Source organism: Anopheles bellator, chromosome 2 (assembly GCF_943735745.2).
Source record: "Anopheles bellator chromosome 2, idAnoBellAS_SP24_06.2, whole genome shotgun sequence".
NCBI lineage: Eukaryota > Metazoa > Arthropoda > Insecta > Diptera > Culicidae > Anopheles > Anopheles bellator.
The window spans coordinates 1,181,935-1,197,656 of NC_071286.1; the positions used below are offsets into that span (position 1 = coordinate 1,181,935).

At 55.7% G+C, this 15,722-nt stretch overlaps 2 protein-coding genes across 2 annotated transcripts in view; both read right to left on the reverse strand.

Annotated features, from left to right (window-relative positions):
- The window catches only part of LOC131211609 (microtubule-associated protein futsch), a 44,715-nt gene that overhangs the window by 6,204 nt on the left and 22,789 nt on the right, over positions 1 to 15,722 (reverse strand). Inside the window, exons 3-7 of the mRNA XM_058205162.1 lie at positions 15,465 to 15,563; positions 8,133 to 8,305; positions 7,246 to 7,468; positions 7,013 to 7,171; positions 9 to 6,940 (exon numbers count right to left, since the gene is read on the reverse strand). Coding sequence (XP_058061145.1) covers positions 9 to 6,940; positions 7,013 to 7,171; positions 7,246 to 7,468; positions 8,133 to 8,305; positions 15,465 to 15,563 — 7,586 coding nt within the window. The remainder of the gene's footprint in view (positions 1 to 8; positions 6,941 to 7,012; positions 7,172 to 7,245; positions 7,469 to 8,132; positions 8,306 to 15,464; positions 15,564 to 15,722) is intronic.
- Positions 9,762 to 10,677, reverse strand: LOC131211882 (lymphocyte antigen 6B-like). The gene is made up of 2 exons (XM_058205545.1): positions 10,578 to 10,677; positions 9,762 to 10,512 (listed from the first exon to the last, which is right to left on the reverse strand). Exons 1-2 carry the CDS (start codon positions 10,627 to 10,629, stop codon positions 10,103 to 10,105), a joined length of 462 nt encoding a protein of 153 aa, XP_058061528.1. The 5' UTR covers positions 10,630 to 10,677; the 3' UTR covers positions 9,762 to 10,102.

The following is a 15,722-nucleotide window of genomic DNA, read 5'->3' on the forward strand; positions in this document are numbered from 1 at the left end:
AAATCAACTGACTTCTCTGACGGAGCTTTCTCATCGATCGCAGACTGAGGACGGGAAGATTCCTTGTCGTCGGCAGCGGATGCTGGCCGTGAACCTTCCTTCGACTCAGCCTTCAAATCGACAGACTTTTCTGATGGAGACTTGGCATCGATCGCTGATTGTGGCCGGGATGTGTCCTTCTCGCTTGCGGCAGAAGCTGGCCTCGATTCTTCTTTAGCCTCAATCTTCAGATCAACTGACTTCTCCGATGGAGCTTTCTCGTCGATCGCGGACTGCGGACGAGAGGTTTCCTTAGGCTCAGCTTTAAGATCAACGGACTTCTCTGATGGAGCTTTCTCATCGATCGCTGATTGAGGACGAGAAGATTCCTTGGTGTCGGCAGCGGATGCTGGCCGTGAAGCTTCCTTCGACTCAGCCTTCAAATCAACTGACTTCTCTGACGGAGCTTTCTCATCGATCACAGACTGAGGACGGGAAGATTCCTTGGACTCAGCTTTAAGATCAACGGACTTCTCTGACGGAGCTTTCTCATCGATCGCAGATTGAGGACGAGAAGATTCCTTGGTGTCGGCAGCGGATGCTGGCCGTGAAGCTTCCTTCGACTCAGCCTTCAAATCAACTGACTTCTCTGACGGAGCTTTCTCATCGATCACAGACTGAGGACGGGAAGAATCCTTGTCGTCGGCAGCGGATGCTGGCCGTGAAGCTTCCTTCGACTCAGCCTTCAAATCGACAGACTTTTCTGAGGGAGTCTTGGCATCGATCGCTGACTGTGGCCGGGATGTGTCCTTCTCACTCGCCGCCGACGTGGGCCGCGATGCTTCCCGGGATTCAACCTTCAAATCAACTGACTTCTCTGACGGGGCCTTAGCGTCCGTCGCTGACGGTGGACGTGAGGAGTCCTTCTCACTGCCTGCGGATGCTGGCCGTGAGCTTTCCTGTTGTTCGACCTTCATTTCGCGCACCTCCCCAGAAACGTCCTTAGCTGGAGCTGTCGATTTGGCTTCTTCCGTTTCCGGTACTCCCTTGAGATCGGCTGACTTATCGGATGGAGCCTTATCACTCATAACCGACTGAGGACGAGAAGCGTCGGACTTTTCCGATCCCGGCTTGCCATCGATGGCGGATGCTGGTCTTGAGCCTTCTTTGTCTTCCGTTTTGACGTCTGCTTCCTTCTTCTCCGGCACTGCGGCGTCCTTTTGATCGAGCTTATCGTCCCGAGTACTGGCGACCGACTCCGGCCGAGATGGTTCTTTGGATTGTGGCTTAGACGAGTCCTTAGAGTCGGACTGTTTCACAACTTCCTTATCGTCGGACGGTTTCGGCTTACCCTGAGTCTCTTTCTCGGAAACCGTCCTCTGGCTAGTGACCGACTCCGGGCTGGACAGTTCCTTCGACTTTCCTTCGTCGGCAAACACTTCGGTGGTGAGCGTTTCTTCCGATTCCTTCAAAAAGTCGTTCACCGACTTTAGATCCGCCGAGTCCTCCTTCAGGTCACTGATGTGACTGGAGATGGAATGAGCTCGCGAAGAGTCCCGGCACTCGTCGACGATGGAGCTCTCGTCCTTGGTATAATCCCGCTCACTGAACGTGCTGATGGCCGACTCACGCCTGGTGTCGTCAATGTGGTCGTACTGATCCGCCAGCGATTCCTTGCGCACGTCACCACTGGCAGCGGCCGTCGCAATCTCGGGCGTCTTTTTCACGCCGTCCACCGACGAGGGAACCACCTTCTCCGGGAGCTCATGTTTGTCCTTCTCTTCGATCGAAGTCGGGGATGTTTTCAAGTCCGGAGACGACTTTCCAGACGACGGAGGACTGGCCTTGTCTTCGGCCGACTTGACCGACACTTCGCTGGTCGCTTTCGTAGCCGCCGTGAGAGGTTCCTCGCCGTCCTCCTCTTCCTGGACCTTGATCTCGGGAGTGGTCGTTCCCGAAACTCGCTCCGGCTCCGGAGTTGCCGACTTGGAGAACGTAATGGTCCCGTCGGCACAGATGACCGTCTCTTCGCCACCATCCTCACTGCTGGCCGTCACCAGCATCCGCTGGACGGTGCCGACGTCCTCCTCGCGGGGTCCACCCTGGGACAGCTTCCGCTCCAGCTCCTGCGGGTCGAACCCGGGAATGATCTCCTCCAGGTCTTTGTCCGACTTGAGCACCTCGGCCACGTTCGCCACAATCTTCGCCACGTCCTCCGGAGTGCGGGCGCGGGCCGGCATCGAAGTGACCGTGCCCAGCTTCTCCGAGCCCTGCGGCGGCGACACGCGATCCTCTTCCTCTTCCTCCTTGATCTCGCGCAAGTTCGCATCCTCGTACGCACTATACTTGACGTCCTCGATCACGAACGTTCCCATCTTCTTGTTCTCCAGCTCCTCCAGCTCCTTGTCCTCGTCGATGTCCTGCGGGATGCTGACCAACGACTTCAGCTCCGCCAGCTTGTCGCCCTCCGCGATCGGCGAGTCGACGGTCGTGATGTGGGTTTCGCGCAGCTCCTGCGTGTAGCTCCGCTCGTATCCGAAAGCTTGGTAGCTTGGCTGCTCGGACGCCACGGCGGCGGCCACCTGCTCAACCTTCTCCGTCACTTGCTGCAGCTTGGCCTCCACCTGGTCCGTTTTGTCCTTCAGCTTGGTCTCCATCTTGTCCGCCACCTTCTCGATGCCACTTCGGATACCATCGGTGATGCCCCCGAAGAAGGAACTTATGCCCGACTTGGCCTTCTCCTGGACTTTGTCCACTTCCTTTGCCAGGTCGGCTTCCAGCTGTTGCTTCGTATCGTCCAGCTGCGCCACCACTTCCTGCTTCAGATCTCTGGCCATCCGTTCCAGCTCGCTCGTTTCGGCCACGATCGTGGCCAGTGCCTCGTCGGCCTTGGCTGCCACCTGCGAAACGCCAGCCACGGCCGTCTCCAGCTTCTCGTCCATCTTCTGGGCGGTCGCCTTCAGCTCGTCGTCCACCTGCTCGGCCTTGGACTGCAACTCCCCAATCAGCGTGTCGGCCTTATCGGTGGCGGCCTTCACTACTTCCCCAGCGGCTTGCACGGTCATCGCTTCCACCTCCTGACCGATGTCCGCCAGCGCTTCCTTCGCCTCCTCCGTCACTTTCTCGACGACCTCGTCCTTGCTCTCCGCGACGCTCTTCACCATGGTGTCCTTCAGAGCCACCAGCTCGGATGCCGTGGCCTTGGCCTTATCGTCGATCAGCTGCTTCAGTTCGTCCAGCTTCTCTTCCGCCTTCTGGGGCGTCTGCCAGATCTCATCCAACACGGACGTGACGGTCTGTGGCGGCGACGGCACCTTCGGTACAACCTTTTGCGCCACGATCAGCTCTTCCTCCACCGGCACCGGGTCACGCTCGGACCCTTCCTCCTCGACCTGTGCCTTGAGCGGCTGAACCGGCTCGGACTTCTCCGCCCTCTCCTGCACGGCATCCGGAGCGATGATCTGGGACTCCAAGTCTTTCAAGATGTCGTCCGCATCCTTGACGTCCTTGTCCCCAGCCGCAGAAGGCGATGGCGACGGCGACGCTGGCTTCCCATCGGTGGCCTGCACTGTATCACATGGTTTATCACTTTCCGCCGACTTCTCCGCTCCCCTCTGCTGCTCATCAGTCTTCTCGTGTTGCGTTGCATCAGTCTCTTTCGCCGCGGCCGGTGCCGCCATCGTCGCCGTCGCCGATGTCGCCGCGGCAACAACGATGGGCTCCTCCGCCGGCTCCTTCTCCGCCGTGTCACGGTCCTTCTCGTCGTCCTTCTCCTTGGCCTTGTCCTTGTCCTTCTCGTCGCCCCCGTAGTCCGCTTCCTCCAGGTCCGCTTCCTCGTGGACGGGCAGGTCGGCGACCTCGTCCGGTGTCTTGACCACGTCGCGCATGTGTGCCTGTTGGGCCGAGAACTGCATCTTGGCCGGTGTCGGTCGCTCCAGCGGCTCGTAGACCAGCGCCGGCGGTGAGCCGCCACCGGCCGTCGCGTCCCGTCCCGCTTTTTCACCGACAGAGGGCGCCGCCGCTGCTGCCGGCGAGTCTGCTGCCGTGGTGGGTCCCGTTGCCGTGGCCGCCACCACTTCCGTCTCCTTGGTTTCCTCCTTGACGTGCTTCTCCTCGATCACCAGATCCTCCTTGATCTCGTCCAGCGGGATGCGTTCGTCCTCCGGGAGCGTCGGGGCCGTCGTGGTCGCCCCGGACTCGACCGTGGCCGACACTCGCTCCTCGTGGTGGCTCTCGTGCGGTGGCTCGATGTGCTCCTTCGGCCCGGCCTGCAGCTCCAGCTCCAGCTCGTTCTCGTCCCGCGTGTCGCTCGTCTTCTTCGTGCTGCTCATCTTCTCGTCCGGACTGATCGACGAGATCTCCTCCGTCTTCAGCCCGTCCATCGAGGTCTCCATCTTGGACTTGGCAATCTCCTTGGCCGAGGCGATGATCTCCTGCACCTCTTCCTCCAGGTCCTGCTTGTGCTTCGGCGACAGGCTCTCCCCGCGCTCTTGGGAGTCCTTATCAGCCACCACCGCGGGGCCATCCTCGCCCTCCGGTTGGTCCTCCGGGGCCGCCTTTCCATCGTCCTCTTGCTGCTGCTGCGTGTCGGCACCCTCGCAGATCTGCACCACGGCGGCCGTTTTGCCACTCACCAGCACATCCGCCGCTTCCTCCGCTTCCTTCTCCCCGGCTTCCCGCTCCTCGTCGTCATCCTCTTTCTCCTCCGCCAGACTGTCACGCTTCCGCTTTTCCGATTCCTGCGAGTCGCGCTGGTGCTTCTGGATCTCTTCCTCCTTCGTGGCGCTGCTCTCCGGCTCGTTGATCGAGTCCTCCGTGTACTGTTCCTCCTTTTCGATGATCAGATACTCCTCCTCCTCCTCCGGTTCCGTCGCGCTGTCCTGCACCTCGCGGTGCTCGGCCAGCAGCGTTTGGGCCTTCTGGGCGGACTCTCGGTTGAAGACGGCCTCGATTTCGCGAACCGCCTCCTGTTCCTCCTTCAGCTCGGCCAACTGTTGCTGCTTGAGCGCCTCCAGGTCACCTCCGGCGACCACCCCGTCGGCGTCACCACCGGCCGCCTCGAGGACACGCTTCGTGACGGCCGCCACCCCTCCTTCGTCGGCACTCGGCGTTGATACGAGGCTCGAGTCGGTCGTTCCGTTCTTGTCCAGTTTTGCCTTCCGGATGACGGCGTCCTTCTCCGACTTCAGCACCTTCTTCCCCTTCACCGGGCTACTACCGGCGCCGGAAGCTGCCGACGCTGCCGTCGAAGAGACCGCCCCCTTCGGTCGGCGGGAGATTGGTTTCCGCTCGGCCTGGGTCCTCGCCGCCGCAGCAGGTTCCTTCTTGTCCGCCTCCGCCCGCCGTGCAGCCGCGGGCTTGGTAACCCCGGAGGGCCGCTGGCGTGCCTCGAGCACCTTTCGGTTGTTTTCGTCCTTGGCACTCTTAGCCGGCGTCGGCTTCGGGCTGAACTTGCCCACTTTGCCCGAGGGCGTCTTCGACGGTGCCGCTGCCTTCGTGACCCGCCGCACATCCGGTTCGCCCTGTTCCGCCTTCGTGGCGCTTCCGTTCAGGAGCTTCTGGTCGACGGGCGTCTTCTTGGGTGTGGTCGGTGAAGATTTGTTCGCCTCCGGAGCCTGCTTCTTCGCGACCGGCTTTCGCTCCGCAACCTTTGGCGTTTTGCTGTCCACCTTGCTGGACCGAGCGGACGACGTGGTGCGCGAGCTGGGAGGCTTCTTGGTGCTCCTCGGGGGACCGGCGCCCTCACCGCCAGGGCCGGCGGTCGGAGAGTCTTCCTTTTTCTTCTCCTTCACCTCTTCCGGCTTCGGTGACTCGGCGCCCTCGGCCTTCGCCTTTTCCGCACCATCCACCAGGGCCTCGTCGAGGCTCTTCTCGCTGTCCAGCGAGGGCTTCTTGTCCACCGGCGCCACCGGCTCCTCCTTGTCGGAGCCCACGTCCGAGATCGAGTCCTTCTTCTCGTCCTGCTGCTCGAGCTTCCGGTTGTCGAGCTTCTTCTCCGAGGCGGCGGCGGCAGCCCTTCCGCGAATGGGGCGCGGTTTGCTGTCCACCCTGGCCGATGCCACCGTTGTCGCGGTTTTCCGGCTCTCCATCTTGCCCTCGTCCGCCGAGCTGTCCATCGTGTCGGCCGCGGACGCCTTCACCGCGTCCGCCAGCTTGTTGTCCGTCTGCATCATCTTCAGCTTGTTGTCGAACAGCTTGTTGTCCTTCTCGAGCTGGCGGGCCACGGGCAGGATCTTGTCGGCCGCCGAGGCCGCCTTGAGGCTCTTCTTCGTCACGAGCACCTGCGTCGAGAGGCTGGCACTGATCGACTTGACCGGGCACACCGGCTGGCGCATAAACTCCACGTCCTTCATCTTCTCCAGCCCCTCGAGGATCTTGTACTCGGGCGCCGACCCCGGGAACAGGATGCGCGTGATGTTGTCGTCCGGGTTGGCCGGCGTCCACACGAGCAGGGCGCAGATCGACACGAGGTTCTGCAGCGGGAAGGCAAAGTCCTTGCCCTCCTTCGCCGCGAACAGCCGCTGGTCGGCGGCGTTCCACTTGGCCAGGAAGTCCTTCACTTCGCGCGAGTCCCGCGCCGGGCTGATCACGTACATGTCGAGCGTGCCGTGGCCGACCTTGTGGTACAGGTTGACCGGCTCCGAGTCGCGGTAGCAGCTTTGTGCCTTCAGGTTCAACGACTTCAGGTTCGTCACGATCTGGTGGCCCTCCTCGAGCAGGTCCACCAGCAGCGGGTCGCGGTCCTTGTCCCCGTCCGGGCTCGGCAGACCCTTGCGCTCGGGCACGTTGCAGAAGAAGTGGCCAATCTGCGGGTACACGTGCGCCTCGCTTTTGCGCTCGACCACGGACGAGACGCCGTTCACGTTCGTGTTGTTGATGCGCGTCATCAGCACCGCATCCAGCCGGTCCAGGTGGCGCACAAAGTCCCAGAAGCAGGACTTGCGGCTGAACCCTCCGTCAACTGAGAAACAAAAAAAACATTTGTCAAAGGCTGCCCACACAGACCAGAGCAATAATTGTTGCCAGGACCCACCCAACATATTAAAGCCATTGATTCCGAACAGGGCGGCGTCTCCCTGACCTCCGGGGAAGACGTAGAGCGTCGGGTGACTGAAGCGAATGTTGCCGACGACGTCCGAGCTTTCCAGCAGCTCCGAAATCTCCGTCGGAACGATCATGGACGACAGATAAGCTACAATAATTGAGAATTAGAGACCAAGGATTAGAGACCGACGGACGGCATTTGGAACCCCAGAGGAGACTCACCGACGAAGGAGTTCAGCTTTTCGCTGCCCGAGCTCAGGACATCGACCGGATTGAGGCGAATCTCGCACAGCCGCGAGAAGGACTTGTCCTGAATCGTGTGCCACTGGCCGCCGGGGGCACAGTGGATGTCCATCGTGATCGTATCGGGGTACGCGCGGAGCACCCGCTGGACCTCGTGCTCCTGGAACGCCTCCATGAAGTCAACCACCGAGAAGGTTCCATCCTGGGGCGGGACGAAACGGACACAGCGCGAATTAGGCGCCCGAAGGACACTGAATGTCATCCCCAATTTACACCGTTCGCTGGCTTCGTTTGGCCGAACACAGCATCATTTATCTAAATTTTTGATTACTCCGTTGTTTGTTCGGCATTATCCGAGAAGCTCCGAACTCGAGTGGGACGCGATTGTCCTATTCTGCTGTTGTCATTCACAACACCGCCATTGTCGCCTCACCATTCGCTGGCTTCTTCGGCGAAAATTGGTTCGCCCGGTGCTGAATAAATGACGTCAATCCGTCTTACGCCGGCCACACGAAGAAGAAAGGGCCACAACGCTGAGCACCCAAGAACCTTTTTCTTTCAGAGGTCATTCAATGTGCGGCGGACCCCAAATTCGAACAGCGTTTCGCCCGAGCCCGAAAAGAAAAGCCCGGATCGACCATTTTCTGCGTGATCGAAGAAAAAAACCGCCCAAACCTTGGTTCGTTAAAAAGGGAAAGCTCGAGCCTTGCGGAGCACATCTTGGGGCCACTGGCTTTTTGTCCACGGTCCGGCCCGAGTTTCATGGCCAAGTACGATCGATAACCGGCGTTTATGGGATTCATAAAAATTTGGGCTCCTGAAGGTCGTCAGTCCCAAGGAGTCGCGCTATCGGCGTGTCCACTCACCTGCAGTATCCAGGATCCATTTCCGGAGAAGGTGTACCCCGTGTGGATGATGTGTCGGTGTCGCGTGAAGCTACTGAGCAGATTCCGGATGCACTGGATGAAGGTGTTGACTTGCGGGTGAATCAGGATCTCAGTAACCAGGTTCTCGCTGGCGTACTGAATCAGCCGTTCACCTGGAAAAGCGCCGAGGGAAGCAATTCGTGAGATCGTTTATCAAATCAAATCAACCAAAGCAGAGAGGCAAATGGATTCGGGCGAGCTGGGCGAACCATTAAGCCCCGACGCGGGTCCGCATTCAGGATCAGGACGATGGCTGCTAGATTCCCCATCAATCTTCTCTCGTCATGTTAACACGCACGCACGGAACGACACGAGAGATGATGATGATGCCACTAACCTTCCCGGCCACAATGTCAAACACATTTCACGCTTCGATCGGAAACCATTTACGCCTCGGCTCGTTCCCGAGACCCGACGCGAGATAAAAATTGTCACAACAATCTGACGCTCTGACAGTGACATATTCGAGAAGTTTCGCGAAACGACTTTCACGCAAGAACAACAATAAAGCCATTAATGTGGAAACACACGGACAGAGTGCAGTGCCACTTGCGCCATCCTTACATTTTAATGAGGGTTGAATTTGGGGAACCGGGTTCCGCAGGAGCTAAAACGAAACACTTTGTGCCCGTAGTGCACTATGATGAAGCAAATCCCGCCGAGAGCAATGGCAAGCAAGAGCCCAAGGTGAACAGAAGTCCCGCTGTTTGACTTAAGGCACAAGGTTGATACAGACCAAGTGACTCTTCGGCTTTCCACACAAAGCCCAAACGGTGCGGTTAATACACTTTCGCATCGCCCATCCGAGAGAGGGCTCTACACGGATCTGAATGGCGAAAGCCGCCCGGCGAATAAATTTCGATGAAATATTCCGTATCGGTGGTGGTGCTTACATATTGAATAACTTTTACATTTCCCTAATGGCGGCAGCTCTCACCACCGGCTTCATCCGAGACGAAAGTTATGAAATTTTGAAAGGATTCTCCAACGCAGGAGGACCCTCTTCTGTGCACGGGGCGGGCATATTGGAAGCGCTCGTGATTCGTAGCGCGCCCGGAGCGCTGTTCTCCGGGCCGGTCCTCGAGAGCCATTTTATTGCCCACGTCCTGAGCGCCATATCCTGCATGCATGTGAAGGTCACAGTAAAGTGTGGCGGATTTTATGTCTGTATACTTTTCATTACCCTCTGCACGGCCCGAGATTGGGGCTGCTGCCGAGGTTCCGTGGCTCCATGTTGTGGAAGGCACACTTCAGCCTCCGGCCACCACCAAGTCCGGTCGCTGCCGGCCACTGTAGGAAATTTGCATACTCATGTATTTTTAACCGCCTCAGCAGAACGGCCCCGGCTCAGCATGTTAGTGATTGTTTTCTCGTTGTTCTCGAACACCACGTTAAAAGTAACACCGCGGCGGCACACAGTGTTGACCCACCGGGACTGCCGAGTGTTTTTGCTGCCATAATCAATTTGAACACCGACTCAGCGGATTTAATTCGCACGGTTGTCAAATATGTGTTCTTGGCAAGCGTTTATTTTTAGCGAGCTGATTACACGGGTGCCTCTTTGGAAGTAGTATCGATTCGGATCGCACACATCTGCTCAATCAATTAGTGCCTCCGTGGCCGCAGCTCTCCACTGGTGCCACTGCAGTTCCTTGGTGCAGCGTGGTGTGTTACGATGCAGAGCCGCAGCAAGTTCCTGCGCATGACCGATGGCAACTTTCGGACACGGAGCTGCCTACACGGGGCACTGATTTATGGTGAGCAACATTTACAGCTGTTTATCGACTGGTGGCAGATAATAATTGCCAGCTAATGAGAATCCCCGGATGTCGTCGGTCCAATGACGATTCAATTAACGCCCTGGCCCCCACCGATCGGACGGCCAATAGCTTTACCGACCACTCGTGGTTTTATTTAAAAAGTAGTAAACTTATCAGATAACAAGCTAAAGTCACACTCGAAGCGAGCACCGCAGGTCGCCATCCCGTCGTGGCCGGCGCCCCGTTGCACAGTTCCTTGTGGCATACCTTGCATTCCTTCACCGCCATCCCGCTGACCAGCGTTTGCGTTTGGTTGGTGAGCAGCGCACAGAACTGGGTCTCCGGCAGGCTCGGGATGCAGGTCTTGATGAACTGGCGGCCCAACGGCCCATCGAGACTGACTTTGGTGCAGGCGAACGAAACGTTCAGGCTGCCGGCCATCGCGGTGCCACCCAGCCCACTGAGACCCTGCAATTCCTCGCACTTTATCGCGCTAACGACCTTCGAGCAGTCCTCGAAGCTGCTGTTACTCGAACACCGATAACACTTGAAGCCGTGGCCTAGGGAAGAACAAACCGAAAGATGTGAGCGAATGGGGCGACCAAAACCGCTTACCAGCGCCTACCTCGATCGGCACACAGCACTCCTAGGAGGGCCACCAGCGTTAGAACTTTCATCGGGAGAATGCAAAAATCTCGAAATCAATGCCACACTGGCCCGACCCGTCGAACGATGACATACATTTATAGACACGAAAGTGCACCGGGAATGCATTTTCGTTATCTTTTGTTTGAATTTACACAACGTATCGCCCCTCGAAGATAGTGTGTATGGGGGGCCGTGTAGGGCGACACTTTTATTAAAATGGTCGATATTTGGTTGCCCTTTTTTGTTGTTCTAAATTACACACTATCCAAACATGGGGGCATTCGTGGGCTGGCGGAAAAGAAACTCGGAGGCCACGCGAGGAGCACACACGGAACGTGACATCGGGGACAATGCTTAAGCACGTTCAAGGACGCCAATGTCAACGTGGCACTGGCCGGCGCAGAAGCAAATGAAGGCATTCGGTGGCGGCGATGGCGGCAAATTTGCACAGCATTACAGGGGGGCAAACAATTTCTTTTCGTTTCCTCTTTCTCCGGAGCCACCGAAATTGAGATATTCGAGATATTCGATGCCTATCTCACGGCCCCTTTCGGTGACCCTTTTTGCGTCGATCCCCACGAACTTCAGCCCATTCTTTGCTCTTTGTAGTAAAAACGCCATATTCACAGTTTCTTCACATTTTCTCGTCGCATTTTTTATTCCAAACAAGTCCGCCAGCTAACAGTACTTTCGGAGCACAACCGTCGACAGGATCGCTCCGAGCAGAACCGGAACGGCGGATGAGGCGGGCTTCGGGGATCCATTCTTCTGTGTCGTCGTCGAAACAGGAGCCCCCGTACTCCCTGTTGTAGTGGCTGGACCCGCTGTGGTAGTTGCTGGTCCTGCCGTAGTAGTTGCTGGAACCACTGTGGTAGTAGCTGGAGCTGCCGTGGTGACTGGAGCTGCCGTGGTAACTGGGGCTACCGTGGTAGTTGCTGGTGTCTCCTGGGCTCCGGTTACCGCGAGCACGACGCTGAGTGTCACTAGTCCCAAAACGATCTTCATTTCTTCGGCTTCAAAACTTTCGCTACGCTTCGACGGGAGCACTTTGGCGATGCACTTGCGTTTGTCCAGACTACCGTCAGTGGCCGGATCGGCACCACTTTTTATGCAGATGCCACTCCGAGGCTGGGGCGGCGATAACGGGCGAAGCCACTTGATCGTTCGGCTGATAAAGAACGAAATTGCCCTCGGGGGGAACAACACGGGAAGGGTGAACGTTGCGGTCAAAAATCTAGCTGAGGCTATAACTCTTCACACCGGAACCGGGCTTATCGCCCGGAGATACTACAGTACATCCCCGTCTGAGCCGGACACTCTAATCGATACTCGAGCCGTTCCGTGTGTACTGGAAGCCAGACAGATGGCTGACGCCCTCTGACGCCCGTAAGTGAAAAGATGAGAAAGGTGGTCTCTTCCAGCCCAACACCCAAAAGGTCGTTCATCGTAAAAAGAAGACGATAAAAGCCGGACCTCATCCCGTAATCAGTTCGCCTATCGCTCGCCGACCGCCGAGGTTTCGTGAATGAAGCACTTTAAAGGGATTAATTTAATGTACTTGCCCTGAATTATCAAATATCCGAACGGTTCACCAAACCGGTGCCGTGTTTGCGCGTAAATATTTTATCCATCGCAATCCCTTTCAGCTGCAAATTCTAAGCCGGCAGAAAATTCAATTTACGCCGCTCCAAGCATCTCGCGAACGTCGAGCAAGTTTCTCTTTGGCAGATTGATTTTAACTTGACGGGAATAATGCGCTTCAGAAAGGCAGAAGTGGTAACGGAGAGATCCTAATGACCTATTTCTGGTTCCATCCTCACAATGCCTCTAGAGAACAGAAAATAAAGCGTAATTCTGGGGCCCCGATTGCCAATCAAACCAACGGGTTCCGGGTGCCCGCGGCCCCGGGAAACTTTTCCCCCGTTTCCGCTTCCCAATTTCCAATAATGGCAAAGTTTCTGTTTGCTTCGTTCTTCGGCTCGTTCGCTTGGCGATTATGCACTTTTAACGCGATCAACCTCATTTTGGCTTCTCATCATCCATGTGGATAGCTTCTCTCCGCCGGGAGAGGGGAACAGAACGGCACCGGAAACAGGAAATTGTGCCACCATGCGCCTCCATCCCCCCGTGCCACGTGCCTTATCTTTGTGAGGACGTCCGCTTTTGTTTTTCAGCCACCAGGCTCCAGGGTGACACGAAAGGAGGTTACCTTCGTCGGGCTCGCTTCCGTGTATGCAACCGAGTAAGATAATTTATCGCCCGAGGTCCAAAGGTACCACCAGGGTGGAGACGTCGCATGTACCGGAGCCTTCCCTTATGCTGTCGACATTGATAAACGACGGAAGACGGGGAACGATGGGACACGATAGTCTGGGGAATCAATTCATTTGCCCAATCTGTGCTTTCATCGCAGGACCAGCGCGCTAGTAGGCCGTGTATCGTTCGGAACACAATTCTTCTGCAGGGCCCACGGAACACGGAACATAAATTAGATCCTCGGTTGGTCGTTTCCCGTTTCAGATTAATGGTATTACTGGCGCAAAACCGAAATGCGAACGTGCGTGCCAGTTCCGACTCCGACGGCGGACGTACGAGTTTCGAACACCAAATTAAATTATAATCTTGCCCATTCGTGATCTGTAGTTTGTGTGCCATCCCTGAGCTGGATTTCGAATCAATTTGGCTCACTCGACGGATGGCCATCCGTTCGTAGCATTCGATCGGAAATTAGCTGTCGGCGCGTTTTTATGTTCTCCCGCGCAAGAATGTAACGCAACGCAGCTGGGGCAATAATCTAATCTAATCTACTCAAACAGCAAAAGCACTAAATATTTAAATAGTTCCTCACACAATGTCCCTAGGCTCTCTAGTCCACTCAGAGCAAATATCTCCGGGGCTCCGGAGAGCAATATTATATGTTGTTCAGGAATCCAATATGTTGTACCGTGAATGCACGGAACCTCACGTGGAAGATTCTTTTCTCGCCGCCTTTTATTTACTGAACAAGAAAGCCCTACGTTAACGACTTCAGCCTTCCATCCGTGCCTTTCCCCGTGGAAAGTATGGCGGACTTCACTTGCAGTAACGATCGGGAAGCTTCCATTCACAAGGGTAGAAGACATAACATTGCAACGCTCCCAACGAAATGCTGAACTAGAATAGCAGAATTTAAGCAGAATAACTGCTCCCTTTTATTTTATTTGCTCCGCTTCAGGTTTATTTGCGATTCGATTTTCGAAACATTCATTCCATCGCCGCGCAGTAGCAAAGCAATAAAACAGCAATCTTAGCAACCGGATCCCCGGCAACACATTCGCCGAACCGACCGTAAAACCGACATAGCCGAAACAAACAACTCATCTCAGAATGCCATGCTGACGGTGGAATCCCACATTCAGCAGCAGCAGCAGCAGCAGCATCCTTCGATCGATGCTCGCAGCCAATTGCGCGTCGGTTTTCGAAATTACATTTCTTTTGCATATCTTTCTCTCCCTGTGCCGAGGGGCTGAGTTGTTGGAAGCACAATGGACACACGAGGATGATGATGATGATGACGATGGCGATGACGATTATGTTGCAGCATGGAAGAGCATGCCGTGCCGTGCACCTGTGTACGATTTTTGCTAAATTTAGCACACATGCTATCGATTTTTGACTCGCGCTCGGAGTCCGTTGCCGGTTGCGCCAGCGACGACAAAGTGCGGTGGTTGACTGCTGCAATCCAGCATATCTCGCACAATGTTGCGGAGTAAACTCGAAAACGGATGATTCGCGGGTTTATTCTTGGAGCCATTACTGTGGCAGCGCAGAACACTGCAATGCGATCCAAGCGCTCGAAGGAAATGTTTTACCAGATAAACACTGGAGAAAGAAAACTTTTCACTTATTGAAAGCTATTCGAGCATTGTTTCTTCCGTTTCCGAACGTTCGATCAATTTGTGGAAAAAGGAATCATCGGCACTTCCCCGGGCGTCGATTGTTATTATCCCGTCGAAGGTGTTGATGGGGCGAAATTGATTTCGCTGGAAACGAACCGGTGCGTCCGCGCTTCTCTTCTCTTCACATTAAAAATTTACACTATCTGCGGAAGAAATGTTACACCCGAAACGGATGGTGAGAAAAGGTTCGCATTTTTCGCCCGATCGAGTCGATTTAGAGGGTTTTCTGGCCATTCAACGGTGGCATCAATAAGAATGCACGACCCTCGAAAAGGTGTTGTCGGTTAATGGCATCCAGTGTCCTCTGGAAAGTTCTGAAAGACAAGTTCCAAATTAAAAGAGTAAATTGAAACAAGAAGTCCCATCCAAGAGAGTCTTCCGAAGAGAGCAAACTTTGGCCGGCTTTACGCTTCGGTGATCAAATTTCTTGCCTGCTTGCCGAAACTCATTTTAACTTTCACCAGTGCCAGTGTTTTCGTTCGTCACATAAATTGTTATCAAACATGCGTTACTCATTACCATAACATGCCACGTGCCGTCGCGCGTCCTGGCCGCCCTACCGACGGTTACTCGTCCTTGACTAAAATACACCCCAGGGGCCGAGCCTAACGCCTTCGCGCCGTCGGCAGTAAAGTTAATGAATTATTTTTCCACAAACTTTGTGCTTGACCTTGCCGGTGGACCGGTCGGTTGTGTAGCAAAACCGCGGCCTCCCTACGGGGAGCCTTTCGCGTCGGAACCGCTTAATTCGGGTCACATTCAAAGGACCCCGATTTAAAAGGCATTTAAAAAAGGGCGAACGTGAAAAGATATGTAGCGTTATGTGGCCGACACTGGATTACACTGATTGCGGTCCGGGGGTGTTTTGTAATGTGCCCCGAGGATCCGAGGTGTGACAACAAACGGGAACGGGGGTTTCCATTTACCGTGCTTTCCTTCGTCGCCTTCCAGCGCCTGCAACGTGATGGTATGCAGCTCCTCCTCCAGGTCGACATGGAAATCGCCGACGTTCCATGACAGAAAGCCTGTAAAAAGGAGAGAATAAACAAATTTAATGACCTACTCGCTTCAAAACAGGGGACCATTTTAGTGGGTTAGTCTTTCAAAAATAAATGGCTCCGCTTTCCGCATAAATCGCCTCTCCTTAGCGATGATGTCACTTTATGCTGTCGGCCTACTGCGAT

What these genes read in the sequence shown, in the direction of transcription:
- LOC131211882 (XM_058205545.1), bottom strand. Translation starts at nt 10,629, where the DNA reads ATGAAAGTTCTAACGCTGGTGGCCCTCCTAGGAGTGCTGTGTGCCGAT. An exon ending in AGTGCTGTGTGCCGATCGAG is followed by an intron (nt 10,513 to 10,577) that starts GTAGGCGCTGGT and finishes GTTCTTCCCTAG; the next exon opens with GCCACGGCTTCAAGTGTTAT.